This window comes from Notolepis coatsorum (genome assembly GCF_963971535.1).
Source record: "Notolepis coatsorum genome assembly, chromosome: 8".
Taxonomy (NCBI): Eukaryota; Metazoa; Chordata; class Actinopteri; order Aulopiformes; family Paralepididae; genus Notolepis; species Notolepis coatsorum.
In genome coordinates this window covers 132538088-132560102 of record NC_140172.1, presented here as the reverse complement: position 1 = coordinate 132560102, position 22015 = coordinate 132538088, and the positions used below count along the sequence as shown (strand labels likewise).

General features: G+C 45.9%; 1 protein-coding gene across 1 annotated transcript in view; it reads left to right on the top strand.

The window, feature by feature from the left end:
* LOC311233334 (sodium/calcium exchanger 1-like) overlaps positions 1–22015 on the top strand; it is a gene marked incomplete at its 3' end in the record, with an annotated part of 45248 nt that continues 23233 nt past the window's right edge. Inside the window, exons 1-2 of the mRNA XM_084320298.1 lie at positions 1–1203; positions 2304–2833. Coding sequence (XP_084176424.1) covers positions 55–1203; positions 2304–2833 — 1679 coding nt within the window. The 5' untranslated portion in view covers positions 1–54. The remainder of the gene's footprint in view (positions 1204–2303; positions 2834–22015) is intronic.

The window sequence follows — 22015 nt, the reverse complement described above, 5'->3', positions numbered from 1 at the left end:
GCACCGGGCAACTGTTCCGGAGAGGATAGCTGCTCTGAAGGGGTGGTCCTGCCCATGTGGAACCCCCAGAACCCATCGGTGGGCGACAAGGTGGCGCGTGCCATCGTCTACTTCGCGGCGCTCATCTACATGTTCCTGGGCATGTCTATCATCGCAGACCGCTTCATGTCGTCCATCGAGGTCATCACCTCGCAGGAGAAGGAGATCACTGTCAAGAAGCCCAACGGCGAGACCACCACGACCACCGTGCGCATCTGGAACGAGACCGTGTCCAACCTCACCCTGATGGCCCTGGGCTCCTCCGCTCCGGAGATCCTCCTCTCCGTCATCGAGGTGGTCGGCCACAGGTTCGAGGCGGGCTCCCTCGGTCCAAGCACCATCGTGGGCAGCGCCGCGTTCAACATGTTCGTCATCATCGCCATCTGCGTCTACGTCGTGCCGGAGAACGAGACCCGGAAGATCAAGCACCTGCGGGTGTTCTTCGTGACGGCCACCTGGAGCGTGTTCGCCTACATCTGGCTGTACCTGATCCTGGCCGTGATCTCCCCGGGGGAGGTGGAGGTGTGGGAGGCCGTCCTCACCTTCCTCTTCTTCCCCATCTGCGTGATGCAGGCGTGGATCGCGGACCGACGCCTGCTCTTCTACAAGTATGTCCACAAGCGCTACCGCGCCGACAAAACCCGCGGCATCATCATCGTCGAGACCGAGGGAGAGTTCACCAAGATGGACCTGGCGGTCCCGGACGGCCACAGGATCAACTCCCATCACAAGGAGGTTCTGGACGGCATGTTGGAAGGAGTGGAAGAGGGCGGAGGGACGGACCCTGGATCGGAGCAGGAGGAACAGGCCCGTCGGGAGATGGCTCGCAACCTGAAGGAGCTCAAGCAGCGGCACCCGGAGAAGGACATGGAGCAGCTGATCGAGATGGCCAACTACCAGGTCCTGGTGCAGCAGCAGAAGAGCCGCGCCTTCTACCGCATCCAGGCCACGCGCATGATGATCGGAGCCGGGAACATCCTGAAGAAGCATGCCGCCGACCAGGCCCGGAAGGTGGTGAGCTGTCACGAGGCCAGCGGGCACGAGGAGGACCCGCACACCGTCTACCTGCAGTTCCAGCCCTCGCACTACCAGTGCTTCGAGAACTGTGGCTCTCTGAAGCTGTCCGTGGGGCGTCACGGAGGAGAGAGCGGCTGCACGGTCAAGGTAGGCGTGGCGAGAATTATGAATTATTTAATATTTGAGAGGATGTTCTTACTGTATTATTTGTGGTGCTAAACCAAAATCATATAAATTAAGCAATAATACACAAGAACCAGTGGAATATCAGGAATATTGGCATGGCTGTGATGCGCCCGCAGCCACGAGAGCGAAGCTGTTGTCAGTAGAGGAGTGGTGAAACCACTAATTTGTGTGATCACAAATCTTTAAAAGTTTCATGAGTAGGCATCACAGAGTGGCAATATTCCTGATATCCCACTGGTTCGAGTGTATTATTGCTAAAGCCAGCGCAGTGATATATTCATGGTGATTTAACCGTAAGTATATCATGCATATATCATGAGACTTACGGCTTTAGAACGCTCTCGGCCAATCACAATGCGTGGGCGGACCTACCTGTTGTATAAGATAAGATATTCCTTTATTGATCCCCTTGGGAAAATGTGCGCGTCATAGCAGCATGGGGGAGGGGAGGTACAGGTATGGGCAGGGTAATAGAAGAAAGACTTAAACATAGGCAATACAAATAAAGAAATATGAGAAAAATAAACCGTGTAAACAATATAATTAGTTCCAATGGTACAGAGCAGCTCACACACAAGATACAGAGCAGCTCAAGATACAGAGCAGATCAAGATACAGAGGAGATCAAGATACAGAGCAGATCAAGATACAGAGGAGATCAAGATACAGAGCAGATCAAGATACAGAGGAGATCAAGATACAGAGCAGCTCAAGATACAGAACAGCTCAAGATACAGAGCAGCTCAAGATACAGAGCAGATCAAGATACAGAGGAAATTCAACATTGGCCATTATGATATTATAGAGGGCGACAGTGGCTCAGGAGGTAGAATGGTCGTCTGGTAGTAGGAAGGTTCCTGGTTCGATTCCCACTCCTCCCGGGCAGCTTAAAGAGGCGTGGTGATCGCATTAGAGCCCAAACTCAACAGTTCTCCGCAACATCCTGAGGCAGCTCCTCCTCTAACCCGTTGACCCCCCTGCGACCCCGCGGCAGGTGGAGTACCCTAACCCTAACCCAGCTCCTCCTCTAACCCCTTGACCTCCCTGCGACCCCGCCGCAGGTGGAGTACCGGACGGAGGACGGGACCGCCAACGCCGGCTCGGACTACGAGTTCGCCGAAGGCACGCTGGTCTTCAAGCCGGGAGAGACGGTGAAGGAGTTCACCGTCGGCGTGATCGACGACGACATCTTCGAAGAGGACGAGCACTTCTATGTGCGCCTCAGCAACCCGCGTGTGGCGCACCGCGCCGAGGTCGCCCCCCTCCTGCAGTCCGGCTCCATCGCCACCAACAGCGGCGTCACGCTGGGAGGCGGCATGATGTCCCACGTCACCCCCAAGGCCGCGCTGGGCGCCGCCCACACCGCCACAGTCACCATCTACGACGACGACCACGCGGGCATCTTCACCTTCGAGAGCGCGTCCACGCGGGTCAGCGAGAGCGTGGGCACCATGCAGGTGAAGGTGCACCGGACGTCCGGGGCGCGGGGCAAGGTGGCGCTGCCGTATCGCACAGTGGAGGGCACTGCCACGGTGGGGGAGGACTACCAGGACGCGGCCGGGAAGCTGGAGTTCCAGAACGACGAGACCATGTGAGTTCTGCCCCCCTTTCTACGTTCTTTACGTTACATTTTAAGATGCGATACCATCTCCCTTTATCCCTTTATTGATCCCTGGGCAATGAGCTGCAACTCCGAAATGAGGAGGACGAAGGGCAAATCAATCAAATCACTCATTCAGTAAATATCCTGATAATAAGTAGGTCAAAATAAAAGTAGCTTACAAATGAATACATATTAATCAAAGAGCCAGTCAAAGTTGTTTGGTTTTGTTGCGTGCGTGCGTGCAACACCCTGTTGTCGGGCCTGGTGAGAATTAAGAGGTTAAAAAGTGAATGGCCGGATTGAAATTTGATGGGCACATTCATGACCCCAAGAGGAAGAATATCGGCAATTCACTACCACACTACCAGTGGCGGCTGCTGACAAAGTTTTTTGGTGAAGCACAAATTATTATATTATATTATATTTATAAAACATCCCCCAATGTGTGTGTCAGTAGTGGCTGGTGAGTTCAAAAATTTGGGAGGACGGGAGAGATACAATTTTCTTTTTTATAAAGAAGTACAGACACAGTGTGGTTATGAAGACAGCAGACAGACACTACAGTTAAAGACAACAGGCACTAGTAATAAATACCTTGGAGTAACTCTTGACACACACCTCACTTACACACATCACAACAATAGCTTAGTCAAGAAGGCAAATCAAAAACTATTTGTTTACAGCAAGATCAGACCATTTCTCATCCTCACTGTTTCAAACACATCTACATGCAATTGTTTTGCAATTTCATGCAAAAGGAGCTTATAAAATGCATGGTAAATGTCCATCCTGGACTCACCACTTCCCTGCTACAACTTTTCAGAACTACACAAAGAATCTAGCCACTAAGTTCTATTTTATGCTCAGAAATAACACTTCCCCAACACTCACAGCTTTACTGCCAAGACACAATAGGCTACAAGTCAAGAAGTATCACCACATCAATCCCACATGCACTCATTCCAGTACCGGCTTACACAAATAATTATGGACTAAGATCATTCTTCCACACAAACAGCAAAATCTGGAACGAGATCCCATTCCACATCAGAGCAATAACCTCCATCTCACACTTCAAACAGGCCCCCACACACACACACACACACACACACACACACACACACACACACACACACACACACACACACACACACACACACACACACACACACACACACACACACAATGGCCACAGCGGTCCAACAAATCGCAGCAGCTACTGTATTTACAATGCAATACACAAATATACAAAATAATGCTCAAAATATGCACACTTCCTACCTTATTTGTACATGAAGTCCATCCTCCGATCATTCTTTGTGAATTCTGTGATGACTTTGTCATAAAAGCCTCTTGCTATAATAATCCTTTTCTCTTCAAATCACACACACACACACGCACACACACACACACACACACACACACACACACACACACACACACACACACACACACTGACCACCCAGACTAGCTAAAGTAACTCAACAAAGCAACCCACAAGTCCAAGGGATGCGCGCAACAGCTTGGGACTTGTTGTCATTTCGCCTGGATGTACAGAACGCATCACCAGATCAATCTCACATGCACATCACTCAGCACTATAGGAAATGAACGACACACACACGCGCGTGCACACACACAGGCCACAGCGGACCAAAACAAATCACTCGTTACTCACACGCGCTGGTCTCCGTCGTAAGTCTGCTGGTCTCCGTAAACTGGATGCTTGCAGACTGCAGAGGGGAATCCCTCGCGTCACGCACTCGCATAAGCCCATATACGGTATGGACCAAGTTGCCAACTAAGATTGTCTCGAAATGTCCGCAGAAAGCAGTAGCTGCTCACATGAAGAGGAAGGCAGCACAGCGGTTCTTCCTCTGGGCGAACGTTTCGATGACTTTGGGAAAAAAAATTGAGAGACAGGACAGGAGCTTACTAAACTACTAGCTTGCTAAGCTAGTAGCTAGCTACAAGTTAGCTTACACAGTCCAAGACGGCACGTTCACGTCAACTACAACTACACTACTCCAACTGAGATATAAAAAAATATATATATATATCATCAAACGATGCAGTGCACAATAAGTTCATGAAGTTCAACAATTGAATAAAGATCTTAAAATATGAATTATTATATTAGGCAAATTAATCTCTTCTTTTCTATGTCAGCTTTCAAGGCTGACATTGCACACAGTCAACAATAGGGTCCAGCTGCACTTCCGTAGGTTTAGCTGGGGCCAATCTCTGATTGGATTTGAAGGTTGTCAACACAATGTGGTACGACGTGACCGCCAATCAATCAAGTGCGCTCCGTCTCACTACCCGCCTTTTTTAAACTCAAATACCCTATTTTGATTGGATAATTATATTCTTAAGCCCAACCTGTGCACCTATTTTAGTGATTGACATCTGGCCATTACTGCAGTTATGGGATCAGGCCAGATCAGAGAGCTCAGAGCTGTCACTTGGACATTTTTGAAGAAAAAAATAATTCACTGCCATTGTTTTTTTCACAGAGGAAAACATTTCTAATACAAAATAATAATAATAACAATTAAAAAAAATATATATATTAATAATATTTTTTTTCTTTTTTTTCTTTTTTCTGTATATTACTCTTTCTGTATATTACTAGTGAAGCACTGCCTCACTAGTAGTCATGCAATAACCTCCACTGCACACTACCAAAGGGTTAACCCTTTCACTGCGACAATACAGAAGGTTAACCCTTTCACTACCACACTAGCAAAGGGTTAACCCTTTCACTGCGACAATACAGAAGGTTAACCCTTTCACTAATGTTTGTGGAAAAAAAGTCTGCACACCGTATATAGTGTTCCCAAGTTTTAATGTCCTTGAACACAACGTTTCGGCCTGTGGCCTTTTTCAAGTGACCCTTTCACTACCACACTACCAAAGGAGGAGTGGTTGTGTGTTCTATGTGATCTGTGAGTGGTGGAGGATGAATATAATTTTGTTTTTTATTGCCCTTTGTACACCGCTTTAAGAAGGGCTTTATTTGAGAAAATTCAAATTGTAAATCCGGATTTGTTTTGGCAGTCTGAGAGTTGTATGTTGAGTTGTTTTTTTGTGGAGGACATCTTCAGTTTTGCAGGATTTTTGGAGAAATCATGGGACTTGAGACAAAACACACTATATCCTATATAATTGTATATGAATTCCTCTTGTTTCTTTGTTTACATACATTGCGTACAGCTTGTATTATATTACATTTGATTGTATTTTCTTTTTCTTGTGGCCATCTTGGTCTATATGTTATTTATAAAGTAATGTGTCAAGTATATTATTATATACTTATTGTTTGTGTCTTGTAAGCCCATATGGGCTGGGCATACACCTGTATGTAAGTCAAAACCACACTGCCAAAGGGTTAACCCTTTCACTGCGACAATACAGAAGGTTAACCCTTTCAACTGTTGATCTTGATTAGTCCTGCACTTTTACAGAATAGACCTATATTTTTCACGACAAGAATGTACATTTCTTTTTGATAGTGTGCAGATTTCGTATCAGCATATACACCACAGAAAAATGCCATCCTAAATGTTACATACATGTTACCTACATGTAACATACTTTATTCAAATTCAGTCTTTGTTTTAATTAGGGAAAAGATTTAGTAGCAGCTATGACCAGTTAGTTTGTAGCACGTCAATCAGGTGCATCGTTCCAGGTGAGGACATGGAAAGTAGGGAGGGGATACATCATGCAACAAGTACACAACAACATTCATGTTGGACCCGCCAAAATATTTTAAATGATAAATTCAGAAATCAATCATGTTTTTTTGGGGAAAAGTAATACTTTCTAAATAGTGTTCCGCACCTTTCTAAAAGCTCTGTGGATGTTACTCTACATAGAAATGCATCTACAGCAGCTTAAATATGGAGTCTTGCAGTGTAATAATGATGCACAGAAACATGAAAGCAGCAATAGTTTTCCTACAGGATTGATTGATAACTTTATTAACAGATTGCAGACAGACAGACAGACAGACAGACAGACAGACAGACAGACAGACAGACAGAGAGAGAGAGAGAGAGAGAGAGAGAGAGAGAGAGAGAGAGAGAGAGAGAGAGAGAGAGAGAGAGAGAGAGAGAGAGAGAGAGAGAGAGAGAGAGAGAGAGAGAGAGAGAGAGAGAGAGAGAGAGAGAGAGAGAGAGAGAGAGAGAGAGAGAGAGAGAGAGCGAGCGAGAGAGAGACACAGACAGACAGACAGACAGACAGACAGACAGACAGACAGACAGACAGACAGACAGACAGACAGACAGACAGACAGACAGACAGACAGACTTTTATGTGTGTCTGATGGAGAAGACTGGAGGGTTAATATGTGCAATATTAATGTGTATTATTATAGGGTTAATATGTGCAATATTAATGTGTATTATTATAGGGTTAATATGTGCAATATTAATGTGTATTATTAGTTGGCTTTGGCAATGTAAACATATGTTTCCCATGTCAATAAAGCCCATTTGAATTAAATTAAATTGAAAATTGAATTGAAAGTTGAATTTAATTTAATTGAGAGAGAGAGAGAGAGAGAGAGAGAGAGAGAGAGAGAGAGAGAGAGAGAGAGAGAGAGAGAGAGAGACAGAGAGACAGAGAGACAGAGAGAAACAGAGAGAGACAGACAGAGAGACAGACTAGCTAGATTTCTTAATATTTTCAAATATATTCTAAAAACGTAGCCTTCACCATAGCCTTTTAATACACTCCACTGTTGATTGTACTGTAGCACTATTTTACTCGGTCCATTTTATTTTATTGCACTGCACCTTGCATTATTTTACTTTACATTTTATTGCACTGCACTGTTGCATAATTTTACTATCTATTCTATTCTACTATTTTATTGCATTGTACTATTTTACTCTGTCTATAACTTTTTATTACAGGTTAAAAACTGGCAGGTATTAAACTGTGTGGGTATCAAACAAGAGAGACTGTCAGGCTTTAAAACTGTGTAGACCCAGGCCTAGAACTGCACCCTGAGAGAGGGAACTGCGCCCTGAGAGGGAGGTTTGCCCTGGGTGGGAGGTTTGCCCTGCATGGGTGGGAGGTTCGAAGGGTCAAAGTCGGTATAAAACAGGAGGGAAGACTGTCAAGTTTTAAACTGTGGATACCAAACAGAGAAGGTAAAGACGACTGTTTGATAACTATTAAACAGTAATCCAGAACTATTTTATTGCACTGTAAAAAAAACATATTTTATATGTCTACACTTTATGTGCTCATTTTATGTCTATTCTATTCTACTATTTTATTGCACTGCACTATTGCACTATTTTACTCTGTCTATTTAATCTTACTATTTTTATTATTGTCTATTTTTAAAACTGAATCAAACCATAAACAAGTTGGCCTGTTGGGATGTTAGATCCTAATGTGAAAAACTGTGATTTTATATGTCTGCACTTTATGTGCTCATGTCTTTTTTCTGTTGTGAAGCACTTTGAGCTGCAGTTCTGTATGAAAGGTGCTATACAAATAAAGTGTATTATTATTATTATTATTATTATTATTATTATTATTATTATTATTATTATTATTATTATTATTATTATTATTATTATTATTATTATTATTATTATTATTATTATCTCAACATATTAACATGTTACCATCTTTTCAACATGTTACCATCATCTCAACATGTTGTTCTGGTTGGGATCTGTTGATTAGATCCATGCAGAGTGAAAGGCAGCAGCAGCTTGTCAGTGTTTGTATGTTTTGTGTTTGTGGATTAAGATCTTTGCATAAACCCCCCTGGCTGTGTGTGTATTTCTGTGTCTGGTTGCCAGTGTCTATGTGCTGCTTGGTGTGTGAAACGCTACACACTGGTTTATATAGAAATGGGTAAAGAGGCCGTTATATAAGACAAGGCGGCAGCGAGAGCAGAGACAGAGCAATCAATAATCAATAACCTGCTGCTCTACTACTACACTACAGACTGGGTCATAACCCAGGACACACACACAGACACACACACATATACACACACATATACACACACATATACACACACACACACCAGATTCAACCGTCAGACGCTGTGTGAGAATGGGGTTTTGAATTTGAATACTTTATTTGGTTCCACAAATTATATTACATAAGCAGGGAATCAAATGTATCGGGGCCAAGCAGCACTGAACACTTAAGGGACACATAGCACCTCCTTCTCCACACGGCTAAGCTGCCAATAATAGCCGAGACAGAGCAATATTTGGCCATTTGTTTGGCTTTTCTCTTTGACATTGCAGCAATTCTCAGACCACTCATGGTGCATTTATATACATGGCCAAGACTTCCGAATATGAGTACAGGTATATACACTTGTACCCAAAGCTGGTTATCACATCGAGCAATGGTTGTTATTTTATATACTTGTCCCGGAAAGCCTGGTCCATGTACAGGTCAAAGGCACAGCCTACTTCTAAGATTAGCACCTCCTTGTGGCTGGTGTCAACAAAAACAACATCAGGTGTATTTGGTATGTTAGCAAAGACATCGTTGGTAAGACCAAACCATTCTGGTAGTACTCTAGCATGTTTGTACATTGCTGCACTAGATGGTGAGATGTTTTGTACCGCATCAGACACTATGTCCACAATACGATCATGACGAGCTATGTACAGGTGTTTGTATCCATTACATCCATTTGTTATGTGTGATATGGATTCTCTGTGTTGTGAATCCTGATGGTTTAAACAGAATGGACTGTGAATGTGAGGATACCAGGTGGACAGATTGTACTTAGTGGGTAATACCTGCAGTCTTGCTTTGACGGTCATTTCAAAACATTCTCACCAACAGCAGCAGAGTGTGAGACTGAGTGGTCAGCAAACTCTAAACAGGCTAGCTTTCCCTGTAATCTGAGTCCACACCAGCGCTGCCTGATCTCAGACTGCTTCATGCTAAGCAGAACCCTCCTTGCAGAGTCTCTGCAGTCCGACTCTTCCTGCTGTGTTGTGATGTTGGCCTACACAACCACACAGGGGTCTGTGATCAGTTCATCAGAGACAGGGACTTCAGTCTGTGTGTTGAGTCTTGTCCATTTCAGTTGAACGTCAGTCTGGTTGCAGAGGTCATTGAGATCTGGCCAGTCAGACCAGACCCCGAAGCTCTTGGCCTGAGAGTCCAGTATCCCACAGTCTTATCCCAAGTTATTCTGGTCTGCGCTGGCCAGGGGGATCTTTCTTCTGCGTAGATCCAGCAGGAGAGAGGCCCTGGCCATTTCTCTGATGGTGACATCATCATTATTAAGCATGTGGAGCAGGTGGGCTAGCCTGGTGGCTATGTAGGTTGATTGATAGATTGAAAACTTTATTAACAGATTGCAGAATGGGTACAGTACAGTACAGCTCAATACATACAATTGTTAAGGGGATGCAGACCAGAGAAAGACTTTCGTCTTGTTTACATCATGGTCCCCCATTTTCAATTCATAACATATGACACACACAACATACAGATAGACAGTACTGCTACGTCTATACATTTATGACATACCAGATTTGCAAATACAGTACTGTTTGTGATACAAAAAGAGTCCAGAAAAGAGAGTATATACATTTGACGTAGAAACTGTACATTGGAGGAGGTTGGGTAGGTGGGGTTGGGGGGGGGGGGGGACTGTACTGGTCATTTACAGTACATTGGAGGGGGTTGGGTTAGGACATTTACAGGGGCCAGTTTCGAATTGCAGTCTCCCGTAGGTGTTCTTTGAGAGTGGTTTTGAAAGTGGGTAGTGATTCACATTCCTTTACAGCTTTGGGTAGGGCGTTCCACATTGATGTGGCATAATTGCGAAACGTGTTTAGTCCCTTGTTTGAGCCGAATCTGGGTTTAACATGATTTGTGGAGCTCCCTCTGGTGTTGTGATCGTGGTATTCACTGACCTTTGGGAAGTATTTTGACATGTACATGGGTACCTTGGTCTTGTAGACCAGGCCCATTGCAAGTTGTTATACTCTGTCGTCTACTCTAAGCCATCCTAGGTTGTCAAAGTGGGCAGGGGTGAAGTGGGTTCTAGTAGTAAGGTCAAGCAGTAGTCTGACCAGTTTGTTTTGAGATGTTTGTTTTTTTGTTTTTAGCACCTTTGAGGTGCTTTGGTACCATGAGGTGCAAGCATAGTCGTAGTACCCTTGAATGAGTGCTCCTGCCAGAGTCTTCAGGGTATTCTTGTTTACCAGAGAGGAGATCCGGTACAAGAATCGAGTTCGTTGGTTGACTTTTTTTTATTACATTGGATGCCATTTTGTCTCAGGAAAGATTAGCCTCTAGGATGGAACCCAGGTAGGTAATTTCATCTTTCCTTGTGACAATATTGTCACCCACTGTAACTGAGAAGCCGTCGGTCTTGCTGAGTTTGTTATTTAAACCGAAGAGAATGGACTCTGTTTTGCCCATGTGTAATGATAGTTTATCAGCGAGCCATATGCAGATTTTGCCTAGTTCCGAGCTGAGGGTTTTTTCAACCTGTAACTTGTTCTTGTCAGAGACCAGCAGGGCTGAGTTGTCCGCAAACAGGAACAAGTTGCAGTCACAAGCTGACGACATGTCATTTGCATAAATTAGGAACAGTAGCGGTCCTAGTATGCTTCCTTGTGGAACACCACAGCTCACTGGGAGGGTGGGGGGGGGGGGGGGGTAGGGTACCGTTTACCTCCACCATCTGTTCTCTCCCCTCCAGGTAGGATTGCATCCAGCTCACTGATAGACTATCAAAACCAATGGCTTTTAGCTTGTCAATCAGAATGGTGTGATTGACAGTGTCGAAGGCCTTTTGTAGGTCCAGCATGACCATGCCGCAGTATTTGCCCGCGTCCACCTCTTGTTTGATGTGGTCGTTTAAATCAAGAAGGCATGTGTCAGTGGAGTGGGATGTTCTGAAGCCAGATTGGAATTTGTAGATTAGATTTTTTTTCACGAGGTACTTTTCGACCTGTTCGTATACTATTTTTTCCATGACTTTCGAGATGGAGGTAAGGATAGAAACAGGGCGGTAGTTGCCTGGGTCTAATTTGCTGCCCTTTTTGTGCAGGGGTGTTACTCTCGCAATTTTGAAGTCCTTGGGGACGTGTCCCTGTTTTATGGAGAGATTTATTATGTGTGTGATGACTGGGGTGATGGCCACTCGACATTGGGGACTCCCAGCCCTCCCTCTCCACATGGGAGAAAGATCATGCCCCGTGTGGAGTGTGTGTTGAGGCCCACCCACTTTCTGACCAGCTGAACAGTTTTGTTTGTCATTTCTCTCAGTGCCTTGAGAGGGATGTGTAAATTGGCAAAGAGATGTTGAATTTTAGCCAGAGCCACCTCTCTCACAGCCTGAAACTTCACGAGGACGGAGAGGGGGGACAAGTCGATCAGGTGTAGACGATGGAGGAACTCTGTAGTGAGCTCCCCGACCTGCTCCCCCCACTCTCCAGCGATGTTAAACCTGTGGCCAAGGTATAGGTAGGTCTCATTACGGGGATACACCTTGATGGGTTGGCCTATTACAAGAAAGGAGGGGGGCTTGTCGGCCTTATACCAGCGGTTGCCTCCACTGCGGCGCTCATGGAGTACGGCACACTTGGCTTGCTTCACCTCCAGCCCTGACCACTGGAGGAACTCATCAGTGCGTGCCAGCATGTTAATGATGACCTCCTCCTGTCGTGATGACACCTGCACGTCGTCCGCGTATCCCTGAACAGGATTTGGGGGTCAGACATACAGAGGAGCGCACTGGTAAATCCACTTAATCCATGTGTGCTAGGATGAAGTTCAAGGCACTCCAGGGACAGACAGTTTTTATTCCCACCTTCAGTGCAATCGGCTCTGTGAGCTACTGCCTTCATTGGCACAGGGGGCAGCATAAAAAAAAAATTATACTTTTTTTTGCTTTGAAATATTATAGTGAAATATTTTGCACTGTTGTCGCATTTATCTTGTTGAAATCCTCCCACAGGTTCTTTTTTGTAAGTCGAGTATATCAAGGAGGCATTTCTCTGTAGCTCAGATGTTTTGTTTGAAGGCTTGCCAAACAAAGAGACAATCAAATCAAGGATAAAAGATATCCCCATGTCAGCTTGAAGTGTCGAGCGACGCATCAACGAAATGTCAGAAAATATCAGAGAACAGCAAACAGCTGGATTAAAAGATGCTCCGGTGTGCAGCTTAAAGTGACCAACTACAGCCTCCAGATAACGGAGCTCAGTAAAGCAAAACTGTTTGTCTGCATTGCACCCCCGCCCCAACTCAGATTTAGGGTTGATACAACCATCATAATAATATTGTTAATAATAACACTAACAATAATGATGTAATAATGTAAAAATTATCATTAAAAATACCTGATTATGAGAAAAAAATATTACAATGCATGGAATATTGTTGATATGGCACACTAGTTACAACTATATTTCAAACAGGGGTTGCTGACCCCTGATCTAGATGATTCATGTTTGAAATGATCTATTCCGGTTTTTAAGCAAAGGTTTTAATTTCCGTTCATTCCCTGTCTGTTGATATAAGCTTGCTGATGGGGGGAGAGAATCCCTGTGTCCACCAGCCAGGGTAAGATGGGGGTGAGTAGGCACTTCATAAAGACTTTATATATAGTGGGTAATATTGAAATGTCTCGCCAAGTGGAAGGATCATCTGGGACATTTTCCTCTTTTGGTATATTGGTCACACACACACACACACACACACACACACACACACACACACACACACACACACACACACACACACACACACACACACACACACACACAGATTCAACCGTCAGACGCTGTGTGAGAATGGGGTTTGGTGGAGCCCAATAGCAGAACACAGGAGGAGAGAGAATGGAGCGTTTTAGGGTGTTTTAATGTTGTTTCCCCAAGCAGACAGTTTAACAAACGGAATGTGCGACAGACAGGTACAAGAATGTTCTTGGGGTTAGGATAGTTTGCAAGGCTTAGGTTTTGTCGTTTAGTTTAACACTCCGACGAGGTCAGGACAGGATCTGCAGCTTGAAGTACCATCTCGTTGATCAGGGGATGAGTCACAGCCGTGTTGATTGATGAGCTTGGCAGCGTGTGAATCCGGGGAACGGATGCTGCCCATATATGGGTGTGAGAGGATAAGGGGTGAGTGAGGCTTCCGTCATGAATGTGGGGGAGGATGAGGAGGAGTGAAGAAGGCTCTCGCCGTGATTATGACAGGACCCCCCCCCCCTCTACGGGCTTGCCAGGGTTGGCCTGATGGAAGTCCCGGATGAGGTCCGGATCCAGAACCATCCCGCGGGAGACCCAGCTGCGCTCCTCCGGGCCGTAGCCCTCCCAGTCTACCAGGTACTGGAAGCCGCGGCGACGCACGTCCAGCAGCTGCCGGACGATGTAGGCCGGATGGTCGTCGATGACCAGCAGAGGGGGAGGCTCCGGAGCTGGGGGAGACAGGGGGCTGGAGACCACCGGCTTCAGCTGGGAAACATGAAACGAGGGGTGAATGCGCATGATGGAGGGGAGCTGGAGCTTGACGACTGAGGGGTTAATAACGGACAGAATCTTATAGGGACCAACAAAACGGGGGGTGAGTTTACAGGAAATTGATTTGAGTGGCAGGTCCCGGGACAAGAGCCAAACCATCTGACCTGGCTGATAGTCGGGGACCGGGGTCCGGTGGCGGTCGGCGAAGCGGTGGTTCTGGTCAGCGGAGCGGAGGAGCGCGGCCCTGGTGTCCTCCCATACCCTCCTGCAGCGGTGAAGGTGCTCCTGCACCGAGGGAACAGAGATCTCCTCCTCCTGTGCAGGGAACAGTGGGGGCTGGTAGCAAGGCAAGGACGAAGGCGCGGGTGTCCTCCCTCATGGAGACCCACCAGAAGTGCCGCTTCAGCAGGGACAGGGTACGGTAGATCCCAGGATGACAGGCGAACCGGGAGGCGTGGATCCACTGGAGCACCTGGGAGCGGACAAGGTCGGGAACAAAAAGCCGGTTAGGTGGACCGTTACCTGGATCAGGCTGAACACGCTGAGCCTCCCGGACGACGGACTGGATCTCCCAGGTGGCGGAGGCCACCAAGCAGGAGGAGGAGAGGATGGTGTCAGGGTGCACGGGCCCCCCTTCGGGGACAAACTGCCAGGAGAGGGCGTCTGGTTTAGTGTTCTTGGAGCCTGGCCTGTAGGTCAGAGTGAAATTGAACCGGGCGAAGAACAGCGCCCAGCGGGCCTGGCGGGAGTTCAGGCGCTTGGCCGTCTGGACGTAGGCGAGGTTCTTATGGTCCGTCCAGACCAGGAAGGAGATCTCTGGACCTCCAGCCAGTGCCTCCATTCCTCCAGAGCCAGCTTGACTGCCAGGAGCTCCAGGTTTCCAATATCGTAGTTGACCTCTGCTGGGGTCAGGCGGCGAGAGAAGAAGGCGCAGGGGTGCAGTCTCTGGTCGAGAGCGGAGCATTGGGAGAGGGCCGCCCGCACTCCGGTACTTGAGGCGTCCACCTCCACCACGAACTGGCAGGACGTGTCCGGCTGGACGAGGATGGGCGCGGAGGTGAAGCGCCGGTGCAGCTCGGCGAAGGCGGAGTCCACTTTATCAGACCAGACGAAGGGCACGGAGGGCGAAGTGAGTTGGGTAAGGGGTGCAGCGACCCGGCTGTAGTAACTGATGAAACGCCGGTAGAAGTTAGCAAACCCCAGGAAGCGTTGGAGCTGCTTGACGTTGGTGGGCCGGGGCCAGTCGGACACTGCCTTGATCTTCTCTGGGTCCGCCCAGATCCGGCCGCTCTCTATTATGTAGCCGAGGAACCCGATGGAGGAGACGTGGAACTCACACTTCTCCGCCTTGACGAACAACTTGTTCTCCAGTAGGCGTTGGAGGACCCGGCGAACATGCTGGACGTGCTCCTCCATAGAGCGGGAAAAAATCTGAATGTCATCCAAATAAACAAAAACAGAGCGGTTAAGGACATCACAGAGAACGTCATTGACAAGGGCCTGGAAGACAGCAGGGGTGTTGGTCAGCCCAAAGGGCATTACCTTGTACTCGAAGTGACCGAGCGGGGTCTTGTTTGTTTGTTTGTTTATTTACACATATAAAAACAACTACATGTATAATACAATATAATCCACAAGGGATGTGTAGGAGAATTGCCTAAAAACCCTCTAGGGGCTTGCATGTGGCATTCACCAGGAAGCAAAATTACACTGATATTATATCAAGATAATATATAAAATCCCCCCCCCCCACAAAAGCAGAGTTAATCAATGGCAGGGGGTACTTGTTCTTGATCGTGATGTTGTTGAGACCCCGGTAGTCAATACAGGGGCGAAGGGAGCCATCCTTCTTGGAAACGAAAAAGAAACACGCGCCGACAGGAGAGGAGGAGGGGGTAATAATGCCTGAGGCCAGGGACTCAAGTTTCAAATTTGATTGATTGAAAATGTTATTAACAGATTGCAGAATGGGTAGAATACAGTAAGGCTCAATACACACAATTGTTAAGGGGATTCAGACCAGAGAAAGACTTTCGTCTTGTTTACACCAGGGTCCCCCATTTTCAATTCATAATGAATTGTAAGTAGGGTGCAACTAGCACCGTGCAATCCATTCTTTGTGGATCTAGCCCTCAGTGTCGACACTCAGTGTCGTTAGTACAGTTGGTTGTTTTCAGCGCTTATGCGCGTACTGTATCTGTTATTTAGTTAGGCCTAAGTAGATTTTGAATTTGTTTATTTATTAAGTTAATCCTTTCACTGCCGCACTACCAAACGGTTAACCCTTTCACTGCGACAATACACAGAAGGTTAACCCTTTCACTGCCACACGACAGCCGGTTAATATAAACCGTGTTTGAATTTTTTTTGAGTTTGTTAAATACATGCTTTTGGTTTTTTTAAGTGGCGAGTGATGTTTTTTTGTTGTTCGCTTATTTCTCGCCACATATCAAGCCCACATTATTAGTAGTGGAAGCAAATTAAGCTGTCCATGCTGAATTAAACCCTCTACTTTTAATTTTTTTAAATTTATTTCATGGTTAACTTACTGGGGGGTCAGTAACTCACGATTAGCCACCTGCAGATGGCCGGGAGAGGTGCGGGTGTGATTCATCAGCAACAGTTTTCTCCACACAATGTATTTATTTCTTCTCTTATTTTCCACTCAGACTCTAATCTCTGTTGCTATTAGCAGCTCAATCTGCTATTTACAGCACAGCTTTCACCTCCTCTCCACCTCCTCTCCTCTTCATCTTCATCTCCTCTCCACCCCCACCTCCTCTCTCCTCTTTATCTTCCTTCATCTCCTCTCCACCTCATCCTCTCTCCTTTTTTTTATCAATTTTTTTATTATTATTATTTACATGAAACAAGACAACACATCAATCACAATCACAATACACAGAACTTCACAGGAAAATAACAAAAACAATAATAATACAGAAATAACAATTTATAAATTATAAAGACAAAAATAAAATAAAACAGAGTTCAACCTTTTTAAATTTTAAATTCAAGGGGTACTATCTAATAAATGACCAAATAGTGAAGAAATAGCTAAATAGCTGCCCCCCAATAAAATCCCCAGTTAAATTCAAGACATCACAAAAGACAGGACAGACAAGACATTTCCTCCTCCCCCTCCCACGAGACCGCCGGACTCCCCCGAACAAGCACCCCCACCCCGCTCAGCCGCACACGGCGGTCCTAACCTTCTCAGCTGCTGCAAACCACAGGTCAATCCCAGCCTGCCCCACCCCAATCACCCGCGCCGTGGATACCTCAAGATAAATCACATCCAACAGTGTTTTACGGACCAGTTAATCACTGTGAGCTTCTCAGGCTCCTTCCATCTCATTGCTATTAGCTTCTTCGCTGCTGTGACGCCCGCTAGGACAACCCTTTTCAGTTGTACGGATGCGGGTAGTGTTGTTATATCGTTCAGGAGTAGCGTAACAGCTGTGAATGGGATAGTTAAGCCACACAGATCTGAAAGTTTGTCCGCTATTGACCTCCAGAAGCGGGCCACTGGTGGGCAATCCCAATACATATGCATATAAGTGCCAGTGGCCTTTTGAGAGCACAAAGTGCACCGAGAGTCGGTTATCAGTCCCATAGCAAATAGCTTCCTAGGTGTAAGATAGGTCCTATGAATATAATTAAATTTAATTTGCTGGTGATTGGGGTTGCGGGAAGACAATGCCACATTTGCCCAAACATCATCCCAGTCAAACTCGGGGTCCAACTCTGGGATATCCACACGCCAGATTGTATCCAATGATACATCTTTATACGTGGATTGAATTAAGAGCGTATAAAAGTCTGAGACAAACCCTCTGGAGGTCGTCCTGTCCACTATGAGCCTGAGGAAGGGGTGTGGGTGTAAAGCTTGAGCCCACGGCACGCCATGCGCCCTCAGCGCTGACCTTAGTTGAAGGTAAAGAAAGAAGGACTCGCCGGGAAGATCATAAAATTCTCTTAAGTCCTGAAACGCACGGAGGCCGTTCTTATCATAAATATCCTCCAGAGTATGAACTCCCCTCCTTTGCCATTGAGGAATATTAACCGGCTTGTGCCCAACAAGTAATTGCTGGTTATTAAAAATTGGAGAGTCCAGGTGCCATGGGCATTTAACCCCACACGACTTCTGTACATTACGCCACGTTTGGATCACGTGAGTTATGATCGGTCCATACCTCAGTCGGCTTATTCGAAATAGGGACAGTGGAGTACACCACATCCTGCAATCTTAGCGGTGAGACCGCCGCCGCTTCTAAGGAGCGCCAAGATACAGCATCTACAGGGTCTAGCCAGCACATCAGAGGTCTCAGTGAAAAGGACCAGAAATAAAGCTTAAAATCAGGGATCGCGAGGCCCCCATCTTGTTTTCTACGTTGAGTAGTAGCTCTTTTGATTCTCGGGCGTTTGTTATTCCAGATAAACTTAGATACCATCGATTGTACCTTGCGCCAGTCTATTGGAGGGGGCAGGGGGAGCATTGAGCTAACAAAATTTATCCTAGGCAGGACGTTCATTTTGATTATGGAAGCCCGGGCTTGTAAGGAGTTAGGAAGGGATGACCATCTGTCTAGATCCTGGCGTATTTGATCATAAGTACCCGTGAAGTTGTACTTAGTAGTTTGACTCAGCGTGGGGAATATCTCTATGCCTAAGTATTTAAAATGTTCCACTATGGGGATATCAGCTGGTAGTCGCACCGCCTTGGCCAGCTCATTAAGAGGTAGGCAGGCTGATTTGTTCCAGTTAATCTTAAAGCCTGACAATTTACCAAAGTCGTCGATTATTCCCAGTAATTTTGTGGCCGACCGGGAAGGGTCGTCCATAAAAATCAGTAGGTCATCCGCATAGAGAGCAATTTTGTGTGGTGTATTATTGATCATTATGGGGACGATGTCCTCCGATTGCCTAATAAATTGGGCCAATGGTTCGAGGGAAAGCGCGAATAGTCCTGGGCTCAGAGGACAACCCTGTCTAGAAGATCTGGAGACTGGAAAAAGTGTGGAACAGTTTTTGCCTGTCAGTATCATTGCCGACGGCGAGGCATACAGGACTTTAATCATATGAATAAAACTCTTTCCAAGACCCATAACCTCAAGTACCTTCCACAGGTATGACCACTCTAGTCTGTCAAACGCCTTCATGGCATCCAAACCAAAGACAGAACTGTGGATGGAGCTGTATTGTCTTTACTGTTATCGACTACATGCAACAGCCTCCTAAGATTATCTGCAGCCAGGCGCCCCGGGATAAAACCAGTCTGATCGCAGTGTACCAATACCGTCATAAATCTCTGCAGGCGGCGGGCCAGCACCCACCTCCTCCTCTCTCCTATTCATCTTCCTTCATCTCCTCTCCACCTCCTCTCTCCTCTTCATCTTCCTTCATCTCCTCTCCACCTCCTCCTCTCTCCTCTTCATCTTCCTTCATCTCCTCTCCACCTCCTCTCTCCTCTTCATCTTCCTTCACCTCCTCTCCACCTCCTCTCTTCTTCATCTTCCTTCATCTCCTCTCCTCCTCCTATCTCCTCTCTCCTCTTCCTTCATCTCCTCTCCTTCTCCTCTCTCGTCTCCATCTTCCATCATCTCCTCTCCACCTCCTTCTCCTCTCTTGTCTCCATCTTCCTTCATCTCCTCTTCATCTTCCTTCATCTCCTCTCCACCTCCTCCTCTCTCCTCTCCATCTTCCTTCATCTCCTCAGTATCAAAGCCTTTCGTTAAAGCCCCCCCTTTCAGGATTCCATCACTGCACAGCATCACACACACACACACACACACACACACACACACACACACACACACACACACACACACACACACACACACACACACACACACACACACACACACACACACACACACACACACACACACTGTTATTAAAAGTACAGCCAACCTCAAGAATGGACACCTCCCTAAGGTGTTCATTTACAACAGACATCACACACACACACACACACACACACACACACACACACACACCTTTGAAAACAAGACCTATTTATTGTATTATCCCAACATAAATAGGTAAAAGGACCTTTGAACACAGGAAGGTAAACACAAACACACTGTATTTTGTCTGTTTCCTCCTAGTTACATCCCTCCTAGTTACACATTCTATTTTTATTTTTACTTCTCCACTGTACTATAATTCTGTGACCTGTACCTGTATATACTGTATATAATATATACATACAGTATGAGGTGCGCAAGGTCCTGTCTAGTACTAAGGCTAGGAAAGCCACTGGCCCGGACGGCATTCCCCCCGGCCCCAGGGCCGTCAGACTCTGCTCTGAGCAGCTTGCCCCTGTGCTCAAAGACCTTTTCAATATGTCACTGGAGCGCCGCCTTGTTCCAAGGAGCTTCAAGGAATCTACTATCATTCCGGTTCCTAAGAAATCACCTGTGACTTGTCTTAATGATTACAGACCTATTGCTCTAACCTCAGTTTTAATTAAATGTTTAGAGCGGCTAGTGCTGAATTATATAAAAAGTCAGATTCCTACCTGTCTTGATCCCTGGCAGTTTGCCTACAAGAAAAATAGATCAGTAGATGATGCTATCTCCTTAGCTCTTAATCCTGTGTATGAACACTTAGATAAGAGAAACTCCTATGTTAGAATGCTTTTTATCGATTATAGCTCTGCTTTTAATATGCTTATTCCATCTAATCTGATCCACAAACTTCAGTGTCTGGGTCTATGTGACGCTGTCTGTGAATGGATTCTCAACTTTTTAATTTTGAGACCTCAAAGAGTCAGGATTGGAAAACAATATGTCTGGTGAAATTGTTTTAAGTACTGGTTCGCCACAAGGCTGCATTCTCAGCCCTTTACTGTTCTCTCTCTGCACTCATGACTGTACTGCTTCGTATGATAACAATCTGATAGTAAAGTATGCTGATGATACTACTGTCATTGGGCGTATAAACTCAAATGACGAGTCACTTTACAGATCAGAGGTGCAGAACCTAGTTACAGTAGGTGGAGTGTAGGCTGGTAAAGATATGCCTCCTAAAGTGTGTAAACGGAAGTACAGGAAGTACAGGCTACAGGCTTTCCGGTTTCGACAAAACAATTATAGAAATGTGTGAAGTGCACAATATTTCCTCGTTTAAGCCACTGCAACGGCTTTGCCTGAAGAATTTACTACATAACCGGGACGTTCTAGCTTGTTTGCCGACAATATTCGGGAAAAGTTTGGTCCGTTCAGAGGCAGCTTCCAGGGGAAGTACATACACCGGAAATTCTACCCCATAGACACTTTCGGCCGTAGTTCTTTACCAGGCTTTATCTCACGGAGATAAAACTGGGAACGAGGTTAGGTGGAGTGAGACCAATAACCTCATCCTGAATGCTTCCAAAACGAAGGAGCTAGTCATCGATTTTAGACGTAGCAAGGTATCCCATCTCACCATTACCATAAATGGCTCAGAGGTGGAGATGGTGAGCAGTTTTAAATTTCTTGGGGTCACTATTTCAAATGACCTGAGCTGGCAGTCCAATACCAGAACCATTGTTAAAAAGTCCCAGCAACTTCTTTTCTTTCTTAGGAAACTGAAAGAGTTCACTAATAACAGGGTGATTCCACACAACTTATATCGCTGTGTAATTGAGAGCGTTCTTACTTCCTCCTGTACTATATGGTTTGGTAACATTACAGACCAG